General features: G+C 44.2%; 1 protein-coding gene across 1 annotated transcript in view; it reads left to right on the top strand.

Moving 5' to 3' along the window:
- The window catches only part of LOC149237635 (uncharacterized), a 262020-nt gene that overhangs the window by 203758 nt on the left and 35046 nt on the right, over positions 1-23216 (top strand). Inside the window, exons 4-5 of the mRNA XM_089372729.1 lie at positions 22372-22460; positions 22585-22649. Of these exons, the coding sequence (XP_089228855.1) occupies positions 22372-22460; positions 22585-22649 (154 nt within the window). The remainder of the gene's footprint in view (positions 1-22371; positions 22461-22584; positions 22650-23216) is intronic.

The raw sequence follows: 23216 nt of genomic DNA, 5'->3' as shown, positions 1-23216 counted from the left end.
TTGATCAAGTCGACGATGACTGTCAAATGGCACGGACATGTCGATTAAGCGCTATCCCTTTTGCGAAAAAAGGGGGTGTACTGCTATGGGAAGTTGACACGTAGTGGTCAACAGGATCCAAGGGAAACGCTTTCTGGGTTTTTACGAGTTTTTGGCAAGGAGTACACTCGTAATTTTATAGAAATTTCTGGGCAGATCTGAGGGGTTAAACATGGGTCCCAATTCAGCTAGCAGCTAGAGGAGCTAGGGGGAATTTGGACCAAAATTCCAAGGTCAACATTTGGCCAATTCCTTCGTGGGTTATTCTAGGTTTCAGGTTATTCTGGGTTTCTTATGTAGAGGCTGAGATTAATTTCCCAGAATTTTCTAAGCAACAGGGTAGGCTCTAGTGTTGAAATTTTTGAATCTAACACATCAGAAATCCCTACTGCATTATCTAGTTTACTATCTCCTACTTGTTCTTTCCATTAACAAGTTATTTATAAATATAAATACCAAAATAAACACAAATGCAACCTTAACACATATACAGATCAACAACTGAAATAACTGAGACAATCACACAAGGGACACCGTTATTTTTGGACAAACATCCCCGAAAAACCCAATGCGAGAAAACCGGTGCAACAGATATGAGGGTTTTATTATTATGCAGTTTTTGAATACAACTAGGGTGCCAGAAATGGCTCACCCTTCAGAGAATTTCCTTGCCAGAAGTATCTCTCCTCAGAGACAGATATTCCGGCTGATCAGCGACCAAATGATTGATCCCACAGCAACTTCGACAGTTCCTTAGCTGGACAGCAAAAGCTGCTACAAGCTTCTCTCTGGAACTGTGTCACCCTCTAGGGATTGCGTCACCCTTTTCTGCTCTGTGTCTGCCTATCAGCTCCCAGTCTACCCCACAAAAATCCTTCAGCGTTGCCTCTTCAACCTAGCATCAGCTCTGCAAGCCTCTACGCTGCCTGCGTCAGCCTCTTGGCCCTTTGCATCACCTGCGTTGGCCTCCATCCGGGTGGAATTTCCCCAAACGATTTATGGGTCTTGGAGATCTTATGTGCCTTAGCCTCTTCACCAATTTTCATGGCTAGAGCACATCCGATGCTACCACAAATCAACATCTAGCAGTAGATCATTTTAGGCAACAGTACCTTTCTGGGCAGTAACAACACAGTGTTTGGGCTGGATTACTAGCAGATTCGAGGAGGGTGTTCCATTGTTCATTTTGGGCTTTTGCTAGCTTTCCTAGAGCAAGCCCAGGTGCACACATTCCAACATCTTGTTGTACACCTCTTCCCATGTAATAAAATGAGTAGACAACGCAAGTTGGTTGCTAGTTTTGTGGTATGATGGTCTGATTTAATTTTATGGTGTTGTTTTTATTGTTCGCTTTGCATAGCACTATTTTTCCTAGTTTGGAACATTACAGTGGTATCAGAGCATGATCTTGGCCCAGTTGTGAGTAGCCAAAAAGTCAGGGAAAATTTGGATATGAGTGCACAGTGAAGGGTAAAACAGGAGATAAACCCATGGCTCAAGGGAAATCTAGTATGCGCAAATTCTGGGGTGGAATGCATTGGGACAATGAGAGGTTGGCCCAATTGAGGAGGGTGACGGATCAGACCCATTCTCACCCTTACAACAGAGACGGAAGAGGTGAGCAGGTTGTGGTGGTGCAACCATCTACATCATGTGGGGAAAGTCAACAAAATTAGGGCACTAGATCTCCTGAAAAGGAGCAGGCAGGACAAGGACAGTTAGAGAGTGAGATCAGGGGACACTTTTGCTGGTGGAGACCTAGATTTAGATATCATGAGCCTTAGGAGGAGGTTGAGCATGATGCTGCGAGGCCACAAGATGGTGAGGAGCACATCGATCTACCCGGTGTGGCGCAAGAGTCACCATTATTCGAGACCTCTTTGATAGCCCTAGTTGACACCTTGGTGGAGAGGAAAGAGGCTACACACATAGAGCCATCCGTTAAGGAGGTGCCATGCATGGTTGAGATGTCGATAGTTGTTGAGGTGTCTAGAGTTGTCACTGAGTCTACAGGTGATAGATACCCACGACAGTTTCATCAGTTCCAGGTTGTCCTTCTAGCATTGAGAGGAAAGGTCACGACAGAATGAGAGGCCATTCTACAACAAAACAACGAGCTGGAGGACATGAGCGTGGTCTATGTTGAGTCAGCAGCCGAACTGACTCGCGTTGGGTACGGTTGGATTCCCTGATGGTACAACTAGAGTGCACTTTAGAGCATCAAAGCAACACTCTGCAAACATACATAGATGGGGCCTGTAGCGTCAGTTGTTTACCTCTGCACCTTGGAGCAAGAGAGGCAGAGCCACCTCGACATATTTTATGTGTTGACCTGGCTGATGAGGTGAGGCAACATGAGCAGTGCAGGGTGCAACATCTGTAGGATGAAGGGCTTGTCCTGCGTATGAGAGCTAGTACATTCAATCACTCTCTTGGGGTTGGATGGCGAGAGATTTTGAGTCGGTACCCGGTGGAGTGGGCTATGGAGATGGTAGTGGACCCAGGTGAAGCTCAACAGGAGTTTCCAGGCACTAGGGATGCCGGAAGCCCCAAATGGCATTGGGATCCGAGAGGGGCCACCTATCATTTCTCAGGTATACCGGCTGACTATAACCTGGATGGTATAGTTAACCTAGCAGCCGAGCATTTGCATTCGCTAGGGGAGTTTGGGTCAGCAAAAGTGGCCAACCAACTTATGGGCAAATCCCTTGGATTATCTTAGTATCACGGTTATGCATGGGATCACAGGATGATCTGCCTACTATGGGAAGAGTTTGTTGGAGGAGGTGGAATCGGCAGGCCACCAGACAGTGCCTTGTATGGAGCTGGGGATTCCTCACGCTTGCGTAGGGCATGGAGGACACAATGGAGCAGAGCAGTGGTGGCATCACTACTAGTACCTAGAGAGATTCACTTTTTTGGCCCCTTAGGGAGGCTTTGGAGGGGAGGTCCCCTGATCGGAGTGCATGGTGATGCAATGGTGGAGGTGATGATACGGGTTGGATGCGGGCTGACACATATGGACACAGCTTTAGGCCATTTCATTCACGGATGGGCAGGAGCATCTAGCTTGGAGCGGTGGTCTGCAAATGGGCATGGAGACACATGGGGGTGTTTCGTAGTATGTTGGACTACGTTGTGGAGCAGGAGTGCCTCACATCGCATTAAGTATGTGTGGGGAGCGACAGGTGCAGTGACATAGGCGGGACACAAGACGATACAGGATGGCATAGTCATAGCCGAGGGTATCCAGCGGTGTACAGGGGTAGGTCACGGTGTACATTGGCATCTAGAGGAGTATGAGGATGATCGGTGGTATGTAGGGGTGTATGGTGCTGCACAACGAGGTCTTGGATTGTTGCCTTGAGGGAGATCCATGGACGAAGACACCAGGCATACCTTTCAATGTAGTTGACCCAGGATCGACGAGGACACAGATGGGCAATACTTGATGGTATTTGCGGGGACTCACATGCCTGACCCTCTTTTGCATCCCTCACGAGTGCTGTCAATTTTGCTATTGACTTTTTGCACTCTGGGCATGAGCAACGGGGGACGAGGAGCTCACCCGAGATATTTGGATGACACTCAACGCACTAAGGGAGAGATTTCTCAGCAATGTCATTGGGTTGGTGCGTCAATTGACAGTCATAGGTTGGGGGATGAGGTGATCATCTGCAGGGGTGGCATATCGTTCATCACTGAGCTTACGTCATGAGGGAGACATGTGCCACTCTTTCCTCAGGGCATGTCGAGACCATGCATGAGCAGAGGATACCAGGTATGGCTGAAGGAGTTTCCCAGTCTGGGTCCGGGCTCCAAACCTTATATTGGCACATTATCGAGAGGGCAGATGGCAGAACCAAGGGAGATGGTTTGTAGGGACAGGAGGGATCCATATACCATGAGTCAATTACAAGTATTGAATACCCATCTATTGGTTGCATTCAAGGGGTAGCTATTTGGCACATTTGGCTTCCAGCGATCATCGATACTACACAGTGGCAGGTACAGGGAAGATTAGCATGCATCAGATTAGCCCACGATATATGGAGCCTATATATTGATCACATGCAGGGACTAGAGATGAGGCATGGATGGATTCTTGTAGTTTTCAGAGCTATGTTGCAGCAGGCCCAACTAGGGGATGCATGGACTCAGTTGATTGATAGATCACTCTATCTCGTGGTGGTTGAATTCATGGCAGAAAGTGCTCTAGTTCACCCTGGGGTTGGCACAAGGGGGTACACAGTGGCCTTCATTGGATGGTGAGGCAAGCTTTCTTTATGGCTGCATCAGTTCGAAGTTAGATTTAGAAGGGTAGACTTTTGCATCATGGAGATGTCTGGGCAGGATGTGTCTTGCCTCTATCAATATTCCACCATCAAGTTCCAGGAGAGTAGGATACAGTGTATGCACAATGGGCAGTCAACTAGAGCCAGAGTGGTGCAGCAACAACATGGTGGCAGCCTTCTATGGCTAGCATGGGACCCAGACATCACAGTACTAGACAACTCAGCAAACATTAGGGGTGAGCCGGCTGCAACAGGGGGAGGTCCGCAGGTCTTCCTTTGGGCTTTAGCAAGTCACCAATGGTGTGCGGGACTTTTAGTATTTATACCAAACAGGATAGTGAGTGGAGTGAGGGGAGCTTCAGGTGGGACAGGATGGATTGGGATCCTGGTATTGAGGGATGCTTTCATGTCAAGGTAGTGCAGGGACCTAGGATGACTCAAAGGCACATTTGGGACCCCGGTATTACTGAGGGTGATCAACAGACAGAGGAGGCGCTTGTTCAGGGATTGTGGGAAGACAAGCAATTTTTGGTGCATTGGAGGAACTTGCCAGATGAGGATGCCACCTGGGAGGGTGAACACATACGTAAGCATCCGATGCTAAAGTTTCTTGGGGACAAGCAACATTTGGGAGGGGAGGATTGTAATGACCCTTTCGAAATTAAATTGTTAGAGGTTTATTTATTCTACAATTTTGACAATTTTGGAGGCCATGGGACCCATGTGATTTTTGGAAAAGACTTAGGAAGGAAAAAGGGGCCAAAATGTTTTGTTGGCATAGCGTGGGGGCCACCCACATGAGGAAATACGCACCACCTTAGAGGGAAGTTCGAATGACTAAGGAGGGAAAGTCGAATTGCTAGTTGGAGGGGGCCCACATGGGAAAAGAGGCCCACGAATTATAAATAGAGGAGGCTCAACCTCATTTGGCATATTTTGACATATTGAACTTAATCTTAGTTGCTCAAGTTGCTTAGTTGGGTTATAGTGCTGTCTATCACACAAGAGTCTCTGAGCAGAGATCTCAACCCTTGCTTCAGTGGACTTCGAGTGTCAGCCCTAGGAGGGAGTTCTTCTTCACCTCAGTTCATAGAAGTAGCAAGGATACGAGTTACAGCAAGCTATAGTCGATTTCCAAGAGTAGGGAGACGAGTTACAACAGTTGTAGTTGAGTTCCAGCAGCAGGGGAAGTAACAGCAAGGAGGTCGAGTTATAGCCGCAGGGAAAGGAGCAGGAGGAGGACTGAGTTACAGCAGCAGGAAGATAGCAGCAAAGAGGCTGAGTTCCAACAGCAGGGAGAGTAGTAGCAATGTAGGGCAGGGAGAGTAACAGCAGCTCAGAACCGAGTTACAGTCGCAGTGAAAGGAGCAACAGGAGGCCAAGTAACAACAAGGAGGCTGAGTTCCAGCAGCTAGGAGATCATTTGGAGGGCCATTTGAGGAGGATCGTTGGAGCTGGGAGTGCATAGAGTGACAGGATCAGTGACAACAACAAAATTCGTATTTGGAGGACGGCTAAGCAATGAAGGGTAATTTTTGAAGGTTGGAACCAAGGGAAATGCTTTTTGGGTTTTTATGGGGTTCTGGCAAGGAATATGCTCTTACTTTTATAGAAATTTATGGGTAGATCTAAGGGATCAAACAGGGGTCCCAACTCATCCAGCAGCTAGAGGAGTTAGGGGGAATTTGGGCCAAAATTCCAAGTTCAATATTTGGCCAATTTCTTTGTGAGTTATTATGGTTTTCTCACATAGAGGCTAGGATTAATTTCCCAAAATTTTCTGAGCAACAGGGAAGGCTCTCGCAGCAGATCATTTCAGGTAGTAGCACCTTTTTGGGCATTAACAACACAGCTCTTGGGCCGGATTACCAACAGATTCGAGGAGGGTGTTCCATTGTTCATTTTGGACTTTTGCTAGCTTTCCTAGAGAAAGCCCAGGTGCACACATTCCAACACCTTGTTGTACACCTCCTCACATTTAATAAAATGAGTAGACAACGCAGTTTGGTTGCCAATTTTGTGTTCTGATATTCTGATTTAATTTTATGGTGTTGTTTTTATTGTTCTCTTTGCATAGCACTATTTTTCCTAGTTTGGAACATTACACACAAAGGCTATGTTATATCACCAGGATCTACCCAGATTTCTGTGGGAAGAAGCATGTAACACGACAGTGTATATTTAGAACAAAGCTCCTCATAGAGCATTGGGGAACAAAACGCCAGAAGGTGTCTTCACAGGGAAGAAGAAAGAAGTCAGCCACCTAAAAATTTTTGGCACTGTTGGTTATTGTCACGTGCCAGACAATAAAAGGACCAAACTGGATCAGATTGCAGAGAAGGGGTTTTTCGTTGGGTAAAGCGAAACCTCAAAGGCATTCAGAATCTACATTCCTAGTAGTCGGAAGATAGTAGTAAGGCGAGACGTGAATTTCACGGAGGACCGAGCTTTCAGGAGGTCTCGTGAGATGCTTGCGGGCGATCAAAATTAGTTAATAGAAGTTCCTTTAGTCCAGTAGCAGGGGCAACCAGTGGGACAAACAGGAGGACAATCACAAGCGTCAAGTACTGCGATCAATACCAGTATTTCCTTAGGTGTGGGAAATCCATGGAGTTCTCAACAAATGGAGCAGCAGAGACAAGATGAGGAGCTGGCAAAACCTCCCATGACTAGTGGTCGAGCCAATAGAGAAGTTCGTCAAACATTAAGAGATGCAGAGGAGTTCATTGGAACTCCTAGGACAAGAAAGAGACAGCGCAAACAGCCTAATAGCTACCAAGCATTGGTAGTTCAAGTTGCAGAACCTTGCAGTTTTCAAGAGGTCGCACAGCATTAGGTGTGGATAGATGCCATGGTAGAAGAGTATAGCTCTATCATGACCAATGATGTTTGGGAGGTAGTGTTCAGGCCAGAAGACAGATCAGTGGTAGGTTTGAGGTGGGTCTACAAGATCAATTATGTGGCAGACGATAGTGTCAAAAAATACAAAGCTAGGTTCGTGGCAAAGGGGTATGCACAAAAGGAAGGGATAGATTATGAAGAAACATTCGCCCCAGTTTCCAGATACACTTCTATCTGGTCAGTTATATCTCTAGCAGCTCAGATGGGATGGAAGATTCACCAGATGGACGTCAAGACAATCTTTTTGAATGGAGTGATAGAGGAGGAAGTGTACATAGAATAGCCAAAGGGCTTTGAGACTCAAGAGAGGTGCAAGCATGTGTGCAAATTGAAGAAGGTTCTATATGGGCTCAAGCAGGCTCCTAGGGCATGGTATGGTAGAATTGACAACTACTTACAGTAGATGGAGTTCGTCAAGAGTGACGCTGATCCCAAGCTTTACTATTTGATGGTGGAGGATGAACCTCTCATTCTAGTTTGTATGTGGATGATCTATTCTTGATAGGATCATCAGGGCTCATAGAGGTTTGCAAGAGAAACCTGGCAGGAAAATTTGACATGAAGGATTCGGGGTTGATGCATTATTTCCTAGGATTGGAGGTGTGGCAGAAGGATGGGGAGATCTCCCTTGGACAAGGAAGGTATGCTACAGATATTCTAAAGAGGTTCAAAATGCAGGATTGCAAACCCATGTCTACACCCATGATTACGAATTGGAAGAAGATAGATGCATTAGATGACAAGGATGTCGACCCCCCCCTGTATAGAAAGTTTATTGGGTCTCTCATGTATCTGGTCAACACTAGGCCAGACATTTGCTTCACAATCAAAACCCTTAGTCAGTTCATGGTGGAACCGAAAAGGGTACATTGGGCAGCAGCAAGGCATATTTTGAAGTACATTTGTGGCACAATTGAGTATGGGTTGAAATATACTCGAGAGGATGATATCAGACTTTGTGGGTACACAGATGTAGATTGGGCAAGCAATTCAGTGGGCAGGAAAAGTACGTCCACGTACTGCTTCAATGTTGGATCAAGATGGTTTCTTGGTGTAACAGGAAGCAAAAGTTAGCAGCATTGAGCTCTGGAGAAGCACAGTATATGGCAGCCAACACAACTATGTACGAAGCTATCTGGCTTCGGAAGCTTCTAGTGAGCTTGTTCAGACAGAGGATGGAGGCAACCAATGTCTATTGTTATAATCAGAGTTGCATAAAACTCTCTGAGAATCCAATGTTTCGTGATAGGTCGAATCACATCGATATTTAGTGTCACTTCATCAGAGATTGTATAGAGCGATGAGCAGTCCAGCTACAATATGTTCCCACAGAAGAGTAGGTTGCAGATATACTCACGAAAGCTCTACGGAGAGTTAAGTTCGTCTATTTCAGAGACCATATGGGTATGGTGGAGAACCCGTTTCAATAGCAGAGACAGACTATTTTGGATGTTGCAGATGTTGCAGTTGCAGCAACAACAAATGAGAGGGAGTTGCAATGCGGATGCAATGTTGGCAATAGTATGGTCGGGTTAGCAGCACAGATGCAACAAGTATCAGAGTTGTGCAGTAATTGGTGGTCAGCAACAGACATACATCAACAGTGTGACAGGAGATGATACAAAGACATGGTGTTACTATAGGGGACAACAACACTAGAACACATTCCTCGCTAAGAGGGAGTGTTAGTTTTTGCAGCATTGAATGTGAAATTCCTAATCCTCAAGGAACCCCTACTACAGCAAATCTGAATACATTTCACCTACTTGATTTTAATTACATTCATCAAGCTATTCTTCTAAATACTAAAGCAAATTACTTCTATAACCTACACTAATTAAATTTGATTTGCATGAAACAAGGAAACCGGTGCAGCAGCTCTGAGGTTTTTCTATTATTAAGCAGTAATTTTGAATACAAATGTTGGCAGCCCTCCCAGCAAACGAGTGACAGAGAAATACAATGGCGGAAAATCTGAGTGAGTTTTACCTCACTTCACCTAGCAGATTTCGACTGATCCAGTAGCAAAACTAGCTAACCCCGTCTATTTCTGCGTTGGCCCTTTGTAAGCCCAGTGTCAGCCTTACAGGCTCTCCATCGGCTCTTCTGTCCACTGCGTCATCTTTCCTGGTTGTTCTAGTAGTTCCTCGATAGTTCAGGATTTCTGCGTGGAAGGCATCTTTCTCCTTTGTGTTGGCCCTTCTAGCTCTACGTCAAGGTTGCGTGGGCCCAGACTGACCCAACGTCAGTCCTCCTGGATACCGCGCTCTCTCCACAAGCTTCTCTCCACCTCTGTTAGTATTCCCGAACTATCCTTGCCCCTCTGCTGCAAGATCTCCCCAATCGATTTTCCTCCTGAGAACTTCTCACCTCAGAAAATCGATTTCCTCAATCTCTTTGTGTGTTTCTAAATGAACCCCATGCCTCCTTATACTTTTCCTGTTGAGACTTCAACGGCCGAAATTAAGTCTCTAATCAGAGGCTAAGATTAAAACATGACTTGGTCCACCTTCTAGATCATTCTCACCCATATCTTGATTAATACCCATTAATATTTTAATTTCCCTAAGTTTAGACTCAGGAACCCCATTAAAAATATTAATTATTTTAATAAAATACAATTCGAGTGGAATTTCACCAAATGGTTTCTAGGTTCTTTAGAACTCATGTACCTTAGCCTATACACCATTTTTCAAGGCTAGAGCACTTCTGATGCTACCAAAAACTAACACTCCCTCTTAGCGAGGAAAGTGCTTTAGCAACAATGTCCACTTGCATGCTGCTCTGTCTCTGAAGCACATCTTTTTTGCATTGTCACTGTCACCAACACTGCTCTACTGCTACTACTGTACTGCTGCCCATGACATTGCCACTGCTACTGCTGCATCTGTACTACAACTCCCTCTCAAATGCTACATCTGTTATGCTGCTAGCACTATCACTGTTAACACTGCATTCATACTGCAACTTAGTTGCTGAGTGAAGTAACTGAAAAACATCTAAAATTAACTGAACTGTACTGTGTCCAGCATAATGCCATGAATGTTGGAATTTGGCTGCTACTAGTCTCCGACCCTTTGAATCTTTTGCGCTGCTGCTAACTTCTGCACTGTTGCCAACATTGCTCTGTGCTAATCAGTCTCTAGTCTCCGGCTACTGCATCTGTCCTCCAAACAATCCACTGCATCATCTAACACTAATTCCATCTCGCTACCGCTGAATCTTGGGCTCCTGTAGCAAGGAATTGATCCAAGAGGTGGACTCCTCAAGGATCCTGCCCACATGTAGTCCTTCGGACCACTGCTCAATATCACCCCATCTCCCTCCTGGAGATGCGTGGGCACTCATGGCAAACTCATCTTCGTCACTCTTTGTTGGAGCAGCCATAGGATCATGTTTCTAATCCTTATCCTTAATCTTCAAAAGACACTGGGATGCATAGTGGCCCATATCGCCACAACTGAAACATTTCACCTTCAAAATGCCCTTCTTCCGCTTCTGCTTATGCTGTCCCTTTGATGCTAGAGTTTCATTCTCCTCCTGCTCCTTGGTCTTCGTGCCACTCCCACTGCTACCATTGAGGTTGACCTTTACAAGGCCCCTCCTTAATTCCTCCTATTGAAGGGCTGCCCACATCTCCTGCCATGAAGGTAGTCTTTCCCTGCCCAATATGCTTTGGACGATGAGTTGCCAATTGTAATGTTCCAAACTAAGGAAAATAGTGCTGCTATGTAAAGCAAATAATAAAAAGAACACCATAAAATTGAAGCATTCAGTGCACACCCATAAAATGTCCAAGAATATCCAACCGTTGAGCCATTTTATTATAAACTGGGACAAAAGTACAATAATGTGGACATGGTGCACCTAGGCTTGCCTCAATGGCAAGCGTGATCAAACCCAGGTGGCAATATGTCAAGCCCAAATGGCACAACAACTGCTGCAATGATGCCCTGCGCTGCCCCTGTGAAACTATGTTGTCTGCTACAAGGATGATACTGGAAACCCCACCTCCGGTACTAAAAAAATTACGGAAAATTAACCCCGGCCTCTCCACTAAATACCCAGAATAACCCACAAAGGAATTGGCCAAATGTTGACCTCAGATTTTTGGCCCAAATTCCCCTTAGCTACTCTAGCTGTTGGCTGAGTAGGGACCCCTATTTTACCCCTAAGATCTGCTCAGAAAATTCAATAAAATTAGGAGTGTGATCCCTGCCCAAAACCCGGAAAACCCAGAAAAGGTTTCTCTTGGTTCCTGTTGTCGCAAAAAGTGTCTAGGCACCGCGACAATGCTCAAAGTAAGGGTTGTCACTTTTAATCCTTACTCACTCCATTTAGACTATCTCCTAGACAAGTCAAGGGGGGTAGTCCCTAAGGTGAATGGATGGGGGTAACCTGTGAAACACAGGCTCTAGGAGATTTTAATGTTGGACAACTTGATGAATTTAAATGAATCTCGATTAACTCATATGAATAGATTAAACACTAATATAACCAAGACACGACCACGAGAGAGAAACAATTATAGACCAGTTCCTTTATGTTCAATTAACCGCAGATTACGTAAAAAAAAAGTTATCCAGGACAATTTTCCAATATGCGACGAATAGTGACAATCATGAATGATCAATATAAAAGCCAAAATATGCAATATGTAAGATATTCCGGATTAAAATGATTTTCATTTAATGGCACAGATCTAGATTTAATCAACTTTCTCCTATAGCCAATATTTTTAAAACATTTATCGCATCTTAGAGAAATATCAAAATGCATTCAATCACCAAATAATACTAAGGAACTTTAAATTTTAATTTTAATTATTCATTAACTTCAATGTGATGAATAAAGAAGTCAAACTGAATCAGAGGGTTAAAATTTTAAGATTTTAATGGGCCATAGGCCACAATAAAATATTTAATGTAAAAGAGCAAATCCCCTTAGTTTAGTTTATTTTCGGTCACAAAATCTTTTTTTTTTTTTTAATCCTTTTAGAATTTTTTTTATTTTTTAATGTTTTTAAGATTTTTAGAATTTTTTAATTTTTAGGGTTTTTAGACTTTTAAGTTTTAGGATTTTTTGATTTTTCTGATTTTGAATTTTTTAAATCTAAAAAAAAGGGGGGGAAATCATATATCAAAAAGGTTAATTTTTTAAAAGATTTTTACTTTTTTTTTTTTAGATTTTAGAGTTTTAAAAAACAATCAAAATCGAAATCATAGAAAAAATGAAAAACAAAATTAAATTTGAAATAAAAAAAGAAAAACTAAGAAATCGAGCCTCAAAATGTTTTAGATTTCAAATAAATGAATTAAAATCAAACGAAAATCAAACAATACAAGCCTAATCTACCCTAACTAAACCCCAAAACAATAAAACCAAACCTAACCCGCATACATGAAATAAAAAAATCGAAAGTCTTTGTTGTATTGTTGTGTAGGTTCGACGGTGGAAGGAGTAAAGGAACCGCGAGGAGTATGAGCGACGGGAGAGAGGATGGCAGACGGAGGTGGCCAGTCGAAGAGCGGAAGGTAGGGCATCGTATGGAGAGGTATCGAGGGCAGACGGAGAGGGATGGACGGCAGAAAGAGCAGAAGACGCAGGAGGGAGCCACGGGAAATGAAGCTGCGTGGAGAGGGGAAGAGATAGCTGCAGGGAGTTATCGCAGGTCGACGGGAAAGGAGAAGGATGCAGGTGCAGGTAAGGAAGCAGCAGATGAGGGATGAGCAGCTAGACAGATGGAAAAGAATGCGCATTTGATAGGCAGCATAGAGAGGGAGTTGCGTGAGGGTTTAGTGCATGAAATTTTAGACCAGTGTTTATGCAGGTAGAGGGTTTGGAATGGATGCGGATTTAGATGAGGCTGAGAGCTGCGGCTAGGTGAAGCCACAGGGTTAGAGGGTGACTGCAGCTAGGTGTGAGTGAAGCCACGGGGTTAGAGGGTGACTGCAGCTAGGTGTGAGGGGTTGCGATTTGATGGGCAGCGATGAGAAGGGAGCTGCGATGGAGCTGCAGGAGATCAGAGAGGAGGAAATCCGCAGATTTAAAAATAAAAATAAAAAAATAATTGAAATTTTCCAAAAATCCCAAAAATTTAAAAAATGATATCCCAATAGCAACCTTGAAATTTCCAGATTAAAATGTTATATTTCTGTTTTAGATTTATTAGTGAAGCCCATAAAAAATTTCCAGATTAACAAAATTACAAAAAAAATAAAATTAAACCCTTGGATTGTGAAAAATATTCCTGCAAAATGATGCTGCTGAACCCCAGAGATCCAAATCTAACCCTCCAGGGCCTAGATTTGGACTCTACATAGTTTTCTCCTTCATATCTGTCGCTGCAAGACAACAAGAAACACCCAAACGATATTTACAATCACCCAAAAATCTAAAACCTAGAAAAGCCAAGTCAAAAAACTGAAAATTAATTACAGGTCGATGTACATGAATGGAAAATCTATTATATCTAGGGAGTGTGAGTCCAACTCTGCTCCCAGATCTGATAATCTGAGGCTCTCAACAGCCAGATCTATCGATTTAGCACAAAAAAATAATTTTTTTGAATTTTAAAGGAGGTAATGAGCTCAAAACCCTTCATGCATCACCCATAAAAATATCTTATGATAAGCCCAGGATCAAATTACGCTGGGTGTAATATCCCTTATCAAAGATATCCCTCAAACACAAGCAAACTCCAACCAGAAAAATAACAGTAGTGCAACATACAAAATGTATACATGGAATATAAGCAGATACTCGAGAAATGCAGAGAGAAATGCTAAGCCATTTTATTATACTAAGTAATGGAAAGAGTACAAGAGGCAATAAAAAAGATAGCACCTCGACTTGCACAAGGCAAGTGAAGAAATACACTCAGAATGGTAAGGAAATGGCCTCTCTCTGAACTGTGTCCAACTACCGGAGAATTGTTGTGCTGCTGCTGCTGCTGGAACCAAATGAGGATTTGGGGCTGTTCCCCTCCTCAGAAAACGCTGAAACTCTAGAATCAGCCTCTACTCAATAAACCCAGAAAAGCCCAGAAAGCTTTCCTAAAATGGCTGACCCCTGAAAATCACCCCCTTGGGGATCTGCGCAATCCCTCAAGGATCTGTGCTGCACCTGAAGAGAATCCTCCAAAACTCTATCCGAAACTCTGCCAAAATCCTCCAATATGCAAGGGTTGATGCCTTGCTCAATCTCCCAGCTCAAATCCTCCACAAAAACCTAGTCCCGAGCTCCTACCCAAAGAAACTGCGTCCTCCCCTCTCAACACTGCGTAGTCATCAAATGCTCAGCTCCTCCTAAACTCCAAAGATCTCTCCTCCTGCAAAAGACTGATCAAACTACCTTGCCCGAGCAGGCACTCGAAGTCCCCCGGGGCTAAGGGTGAGATCTCCGAACGGAGACACTCGATGCACTAAACAGTGCTGCAGATAGGCTAAAAAACCAGCGTGCTCTAAGTCGAAATGATTAGCTCAAATGCAACATAATCGAATGATCAAAATGAGGAGGCTCCTCTCTCCTTTATAGCGTTGGCCTCTCTCAAAACCCTAAGGCCCACCTCCTCCAATGTCGCCTCTCTCTTGCCACGTGTTCCTTCTCCATCTGCGCAGTCCCTCCAAGTGTCTACGTGGGCCCCTTCTCTACGTGGTCCTTGGGCCCCCTTGGCTCCCCTTTTAAGTTACAATGTTGTGCTACTAGGGAGTGACTTTATTCATAAATTGAGTTATGTCCCCCTTTCCTCACCTTTTTATTTATAAATAGCTATAGAAGGCAAAATTGAGCAAAATCGAATATTCCAATTAGCCATGGCTAATTAGGAATATTACAGTCTCCCCCAGCAAAATGTTGCTTGTCCTCAAGCAACTGAAGTGATGGATGCTGCAAAATTTTCTCACTCTCCCAAATGGCATCCTCATCCGGTAAATTCTTCCACCTCACCAAGAATTTCCGGACCGTCCTGCTCCATAGCTGCCTCTCCCTGGTATCAATAATAGCCTCTGGCTGCAATACCAAATGCCCCTCATCATCCGTGGGTGCTAGCTCATCTGTCACTGTCACCTGCTGCCCCAATGCCTTCTTCAGGCATGATACATGAAAAATGATATGAATCTTGCTGCATTGGGACAGCTCCAATTCATACGCAACTTGTCCAATCTTGCGTATCACCCTGTATGGCCCATAAAAGCAGGGCTTGAGCTTATCAGCTCCCTTCTGCTTTAGTGACGATTGTCGGTATGGTTGTGTAGGTAGACCAAGTCCCCTACCTCAAACTGTCTCTCCACCCGACCCCTGTCAGCATACAGCTTTTGCTGGTTCTGCGTTGTAGCCATATTATCCTTGAGAGCTCGGAGGATATCCTGACTCTCTTGGATCCAAATCTTGGCTCTCGGAGCCTTGCTAGCACCAAACATCACGTCAACAAAAGATAAAGGATGATATCCATACAAAGCATAGAATGGTGACATACCAATGGACATGTGATGGGTAGTGTTGTGGTAGTACTCCCCCAGATGCAGCCACTTCAGCCATGCTCGCTGCTGCCCACTGACACAGTTACGCAAGTAGCCCTCCAGCCACTTGTTAACTATCTCTGTCTGCCCATCCGTTTGTGGGTGATAACTGGTACTCGGTGTCAACTCCGTCCCCACCAACCGAAAAAGCTCCTGCCAAAACCCGCCCATGAAACGGTTGTCCCTGTCACTGATGATGGTCTTAGGAAGACGATGTAGCCTGAAAACCTCTCTGAAGAACAACTCGACCACCTGCGCTGCTGTGTAGTGTGCGGATATGGAGAAAAAATGTGCGTACTTTGTCAGTCGATCAACGACGACAAAGATACAATCTTTGCCCTGCACCATGGGCAACCCTGTTATGAAGTCCATCGAAATACTCTCCCATTTCCCCTCCGGAATGGGAAGAGGCTGCAATAATCCTATGGATGGCTCATCTCGCCCTTGTTCCTCTGGCAAATATCGCACACCCGGATATGCTGGAGTACGTCCTCCTTGAGGCCCTTCCATGAGAACCTCTCTCTAATGGCCCTGTAGGTTTTGGTAAACCCCTGATGGTCAGCCAATGGTGAATCATGTGATGCCTGAAGTATCTTCTTCTTGAGCTGAGATCCCTCAGTCAAGAAGATCCGGCCCCTATAGTAGATGATCTCATCGATTACCCTGTACCCGTCATCTGCCACCTGCCCATCCAGAACCTCACATGCAAATTTGTCCTTGGAGTACTCTACTAAGAGTCAAGCCCTCCAGTCTGTGTCTAAGCTCATAAGAAACAACGTGGATGGTCTACGTGAAAGGGCATCTGCTACCACGTTATTCTTACCCTTGACATACTCAATGTCAAAGTCATACGCTTGGATCTTACTGATCCACTTCTGCTGCCTCTCCTGTAGTTGTTTCTGCTCCAAAAAGAACCTGAAGCTGTTGTGATCAGTCCTCACCCTGAACTTGTTACCCACTAAATACTGTCGGAATTTGGCTAATGCATGCATAATGGCCAGCATCTCCTTGTTGTATATAGAATACAACCTCTCATGTGGATGGAGCTTCTGGCTCTCAAAGGCTATAGGGTGACCTCCCTACATCAAAACTGCGTCGATCCCCTCTCCCGACGCATCACACTCCAAAACAAATGGCTGCGAAAAATACGGCAATACAAGCACTGGGCAGCTGCTCATAACCTCCTTGAGCCTGTCAAAGGCTCGCTATGCTGTATCCGACCGACTAAATGCTGCCTTCCTCGTCAGATCTATCAGGGGTGCAGCAAGCTCTGAGAAACTCTTGACGAACTTCTGGTACTAAGTACAAATGCCAATGAATCCCCGAAGTTCAGTCACGTTCCTCGGCTCTGACCAATCTCTGATGGCCCTGATCTTCTCCTCGTGGACTCTCACTCTGTCCACCCCTATGATGTGTCCCAAGTACAACATCTCTGTCAACCCAAACTCACACTTGGAGGGCTTGGCATAGAACTGTTGCTCCTCCAAGATGCGAAACACTATCTCAATGTGCTGGAGATGCTCCTCCCAAGTCCTGCTGTAAATGAGAATATCATCAAAGAACACCAACACAAACTTCCTTAAGTGACTGCGGAAGATGTGATTCATGCAGGATTGGAATGTAGCTGGGGCGTTGGTTAGCCTGAAGGGCATCACCAAAAACTCAAAGTACCCATAGTGACACCTGAAGGCAGTCTTGGGAATGTCCTGCTCCCTCACGCAAATCTGATGGTACCCAGATCTCAAATCAATCTTTGAGAAGAACCGTGCTCCTCTCAACTCATCCATCAACTCATCGATCCTGGGTATGGGGTACCTGTTCTTCAGGGTCTTCTTGTTCAAGGCCCTGTAGTCAATGCACATCCTCAATGTGCCGTCCTTCTTCTTCACCAACACCACGGAAGAAGCAAAAGGACTTGTGCTCGGCCGAATGTGCCCAAGAGCCAGCAACTCCTGAATGGCCCGCTCAATCTCATCCCGATAGGCCTTGGGATGCCTATAGGGGGTAGTAATCACTGCCTGTATGCCCTGCTCAAGCTCAATGGTGTGCTCAAACCCCCGGTCCGGTGGCTGTCCCGGCGGAATCTCCCCAAACACTGTGGCATACTGGTCAAGGATGGACTATATCTCTGGGTGCACTGTCTGCCCTGTAGTCCCTGCCTCTGATGCACACAGCTCCACTGCCCACTCTATGTCTCCCTTCCGGAAGACTGCCTCCATCCAATGAGCCAAAACAGTTTGAGGCGGATATGTGTGTTGTCCCCGTATCTTCTCATGCCTCCTTGTCTTCTCATCATCGCACTCCATCTCTAGGGCCTTCCAGTCTGTCGTGACCTTCCCTAGAGTGATAAGCCACTGAACACCCAGTATCATGTTGGTGTCCGGAATATCGGCCACTAAAAAGTGGTTAGTCAGTGTGTAGGTGCCCATCGTCACTGATAACTCCGGAACATAATGAGCACACACCATGGTCTGATCTCCTGGGACCAAAACTTAAAAGCCATCGAAGCTTTCTGTCTGTATACCTCTCCGCTCAACCATCTGTGCATCAATGAAGTTGTGGGTTGCCCCACTGTCAACCAAAACTGATACTCGCTGGCCACGTACTGTCCCCCGTACGCGCAGCGTCAAAGACTTGGGAAATCCTCGCAATGCTACAAGGGCCCCTCTGGTAGGTGCAAAAGCTACACCACCTGTTGTTGGTGGTGGAGGTGGCAAAGGATCCTGCACGACATGACTATCTCCTACCTCCACATCATCCTCCTCATCCTCTTCCCCACTACTCTCAGAGAAGACCTCAATAAAATGTGCTTTGCCAGTAGCACATCTATGTCCCGGTGCCCACGGCTTCTGACAGGTAAAGCACAACTTCTTCTTCTTCAGCTCCCTCCTGGCATCATCATCAATCTGTGCTCGTCCTGGATTCCCCTTTGGAGGCGGAATCCTCACATCCTTCCCTTTAGGCTGGAAAGTCTGTCCCTGGGGGTAAGGTGTCCGGGTCCTAGGTAAGGTATCCTGTAAGTCCCGGGTCCTACTGATAGCATCTTGGAGTGTGGCTGGTCTAGTGGATCTGAATAGACCCCGAAGTGGCTCTACTAACCCCTCAACAAACATGTAGATCCTCCATGCCGCGGATAGATCTGGCACCATCACTGAAACCCTCAAGAAGTCTGCAATGTAGGTCTCTGGGTTCCCGGTCTGTTTGAGCCTCGTCAACTCAACAAGGTGTTGTTCTGGATCCCTGCGGTCAAACCTCTCTATCAGTCTCCTAGTGAACTCAGCATATGTCGTCCCTATGGAGTGTCCGAGTGTAACCAACCCATGGAAGCACCAGTCCTGGGCCTCACCATCCAAATGTAATGTCGTCACCTTGATGGTCTCTGTCTCTGACATCTGGTTAAGCTGGAAATAGATGTCCAGCTTCTCCACCCAAGACTTTGCCGAACTGTTTGATGAGCCATCAAACGTAGGCAAATGGAATCTACTAGCTGTGCGGTGGGTGTCTCCATCATGATAATGTCGGTATCCTCTGCGATGGTCGCGAGGTCTACTGTCCTGTTGGAGCTGAACAAAGTCTCTGAATGAGAGAGCATCCCTGAAATACTGCCCATAGGCCTGGTACTCCACAAAATAATCGCCCATATGACCAGGCTCTACCTCCTGCTATGCTCTGGCCCCCGTGTTTGCTCCTAGGAAAGTGGGCATGGTAAAGCGTGTAGGGGCATGTGAGGCCATCTACTGAGTAGTATCACACTGAGTGGCACCCTGCTCTGGAAAATGGTGGGATGTACCTGATCCCTCACCAACTTGGAAAACCCGTGGGTTCTCACGCTGTCTAGCCTCCGCCGCCGTGAATCTCTGCCCCATCACCTCGATATGCCTCGACAAATCTTGCACTGATTTGAGAAGCATGTCCGCAAATCTCTTCCCATCCTCATCTGCCATCGGATCCTCTTGCTCTACGTCTACCATAGGCTCCTCCTATTCTGTGTTCACCACAAGCTTCTCCTGTTTTGTGTCCACCACCCGAACACAGTCTCCCTCTCCATAGGTGTTCTCCAACCTACGCTCAATATCTCTGTATTTCCTACCTCTGTAATAGATATAGGGCTTTTCCCTCAGTGTCATAGATTGCTAGCTCCACAGGCTGAGCCAGATCTATGCTCTAATACCACTGTAATATCCCTTATCAGAGATATCCCTCAAACACAAGCAAACTCCAACCAGAAAAATAACAGTAGTGCAACATACAAAATGTATACATGGAATATAAGCAGATACTCGAGAAATGCAGAGAGAAATGCTAAGCCATTTTATTATACTAAGTAATGGAAAGAGTACAAGAGGTGATCAGAAAGATAGCACCTCGACTTGCACAAGGAAAGTGAAGAAATACACTCAGAATGGTAAGGAAATAGCCTCTCTCTGAACTGCGTCCAATTGTTGGAGAACCGCTATGCTACTGCTACTGCTGGAATCAAATGAGGATTTGGGACTGTTCCCCTCCTCAGAAAATGCTGAAACTCTGGAATCAGCCTCTACTCAATAAACCCAGAAAAGCCCAGAAAGCTTTCCTAAAATGGCTGACCCCCGAAAATCACCCCCTCGGGGATCTGCGCAGTCCCTCAAGGCTCTACGCTGCACCTAAAGAGAATCCTCCAAAACTCTATCCGAAACTCTGCCAAAATCCTCCAATATGCAAGGGTTGATCCCTTGCTGAATCTCCCAGCTCAAATCCTCCACAAAAACCCAATCTTGAGCTCCTACCCAAAGAAACTGCGTCCTCCCCTCTCAAAATTGTGCAGTCATCAAATGCTCAGCTCCTCCTCAACTCCAAAGATCGCTCCTCCTGCAAAATACTGATGAAACTACCTTGCCCGAGCAGGCACTCGAAGTCCTCCGGGGCTAAGGGTGAGATCTCCAAACAGAGACACTCGATGCACTAAACAGTTTGCCAGGAAGGTAGATCAAGTTTTCTAGGAGCCAGATCAAGTTTCCAGAGGATAGTGCGAGTTTGCCAGGAGAGAGTGCGAATTGCCAGAAGACCAGTGCGAGTTTCCAGGTTTCCAGTGCAAGTTATTGGAGGTATTGAGAATTGCAGAAGAGGAAGTTGTGGGGTTTCTGTAGGTTGATTTGATCAGCAGAAGTGAAAATAAAGTATTGTTGGAGCTTTGCTTGTGTCAGACAAGCAGTGTAATTTCTCAATAGTAGTTTTTCTCAAGATAATAATATAAAATCTGAAATCTGAAAACTGGCTTTTCCCACCTTGGGGTTTTTCCAGGGACATCTGTAAAAATTACTAGTGTCAATTGTGTGATTGGTTTCTTGACGTTTCGCTACAATTTTTATTTCTTGAATGGTGTTGTTCATGTTATTATTCATTACTTGCAGCAAAATAATTAATTCGCCGTGAACAAGTAATAAAAAATAATTCTCTAGTTTAATAGCACCTTCTAGGTAAGCAAAAATTTCACAAAAGCACTAAAGTGTAATGCTCTTGCCAACTTTGATTGCATGACAATTATTCTAAACATTTCTACTATCTAAAAGGGAATAGGTCGACCTCTTTTAATGGTTGATTGATGTTTTAAATGATAATTTTAAACATGGAAAATATCTTTGAAAGTTTCCATTGGATTAGGGGATAAGACAACAGCAGTAAAGTGTGGAAAAAGACTTAAAATAACATAGAAAAGCCTGCTAAAACAACAACAAACTTAGATGGCAGCCATGCAAAGGATGACAGAATTTGGCATCTTTATCTTGCTTTCATCCACTAGTAGTAAGGGAAAATTGATTCCCTTATGGTGAAATTCTATATATGTAGATTTGAGATACAAAGCAATGGTTAGACAATATTCTTTTATAATAGATTGTAGAAGCAGACGAGTTCTTCACTCTTCCATCGTCAAATCTTTATTGCAAACAAGTAGATCTGTGGAAACCTGTCACCTATGACTCAATATGATGCACTCAGTCTCTTGGGTAATATGTGATTTGGCATGATTATGTTTTTTTTTAGCTCTTTGAACCTATTCGATGTCATTGATTAAGATGTTTTGTAGTGTTACGGTAGTTTATGGTGCACTTATTTAGAATCTTCTTCACTTAAAGTGCACATTCACTTCACTGAGAGTGGGTGTTAGGTATTGTAATGTTTACTTTATCGAAGGAGCAATTAATGCTATGTACTAAAGTAATAATTTCATAAAGTGGAAATAAGCTATACATAATAAATGACATTTGTGTTAATGTATTTATGCTAATATAAATTAGGGGAGCAGCTTTTAGCAGGAATAATGGAACTTGCGAGATAGATATATACAACACCACTTTATGTAATTTGATTCACATTAATATAATACATTTCTCATTTAATCTTTCTTGCTTTTATCGTGTATATTCTCCATAACATAGTTTAACAAATGTTGAAATTCAAGCAACTTTTTTTGGATTGTTCTTGCTGGATCATCTTCTATCTTCTACGTCCTTTAGTAAATATGATATCAAAACAGAAAACTGTTTTGTTGGGAATTCATTTATGTATAGTAGGTTGATATTTGTGGCCCTTAAATTTTGACATGAATCTTATAGTTTCCTTTATTTGTAATGTTGCAGCATCAGAGGTCAGGCCAACACCTGCTGAATATGCTCGTGGTTTTAAGACTATGTTTTCTGACGAGTACCCTTTTCTTGTGATCTCACAGGTGAGTGCAATTTCAAAACTCATCTTTGTTGCAAGTTAGATTAATCAAAATCATCCAGTGTGTAGATGAGAAGTACTAGTGTAAAGGAATTGATCCTAAACCATACCAAATTAAATATGTGCAGGAGTCATTGGATACTTTGAACAAGCAACTGAAGGAACCTCTTCCAATCAACCGCTTTAGGACCAAGTATGACGCTTTTATTATAATTCATTGATTGTATTGTTCCTCTCATTAAAAATTGAGTTATCACTTTCCTTGTCGTATTTAAAGGTAAAAAATTATACTTTTCACCCTTGAAATAATGGATTACTTAGTGCATTGTTTTATGATACATGTTTACTGTTTAGTTACACAAGGATTCTTTTCATTTTTTATTTTTGGGAAAATATACTTATACATAAAATATTTACATCATTAGCAATAAAAAACAGGAGGTTATATACATTGAAATCTACATTCTTTTATCACAACTAAAACAGCTAGGAGATCAGAATAAGCAGCAGAATCTAACAGTTTGGCATCCTTAATAAATACTGACCCCTTGGTCATCAGTTGCATATGTACCTTCTATCCATAATTGACTAAAAGAAGCCAAGGAACTGATGTCATTATCAAAGAAATATTTACAGCGTAGTTTTCAAAGAGCAAATGATGCTGAAATTCTCAAACACTGCTTGATAGTTGATAGTAGATACCAGCCTAAGGTTCCCAAGTCACAGATGCACAAGGTTTTGTCATATATTTTATGATTTC

Source organism: Pinus tabuliformis, chromosome 8 (genome assembly GCF_031772625.1).
Source record: "Pinus tabuliformis cultivar Carrire ecotype Pingquan chromosome 8, CPIR1, whole genome shotgun sequence".
In the NCBI taxonomy this organism is placed as follows: domain Eukaryota; kingdom Viridiplantae; phylum Streptophyta; class Pinopsida; order Pinales; family Pinaceae; genus Pinus; species Pinus tabuliformis.
This window is presented reverse-complemented; position numbering and strand designations above follow the sequence as displayed.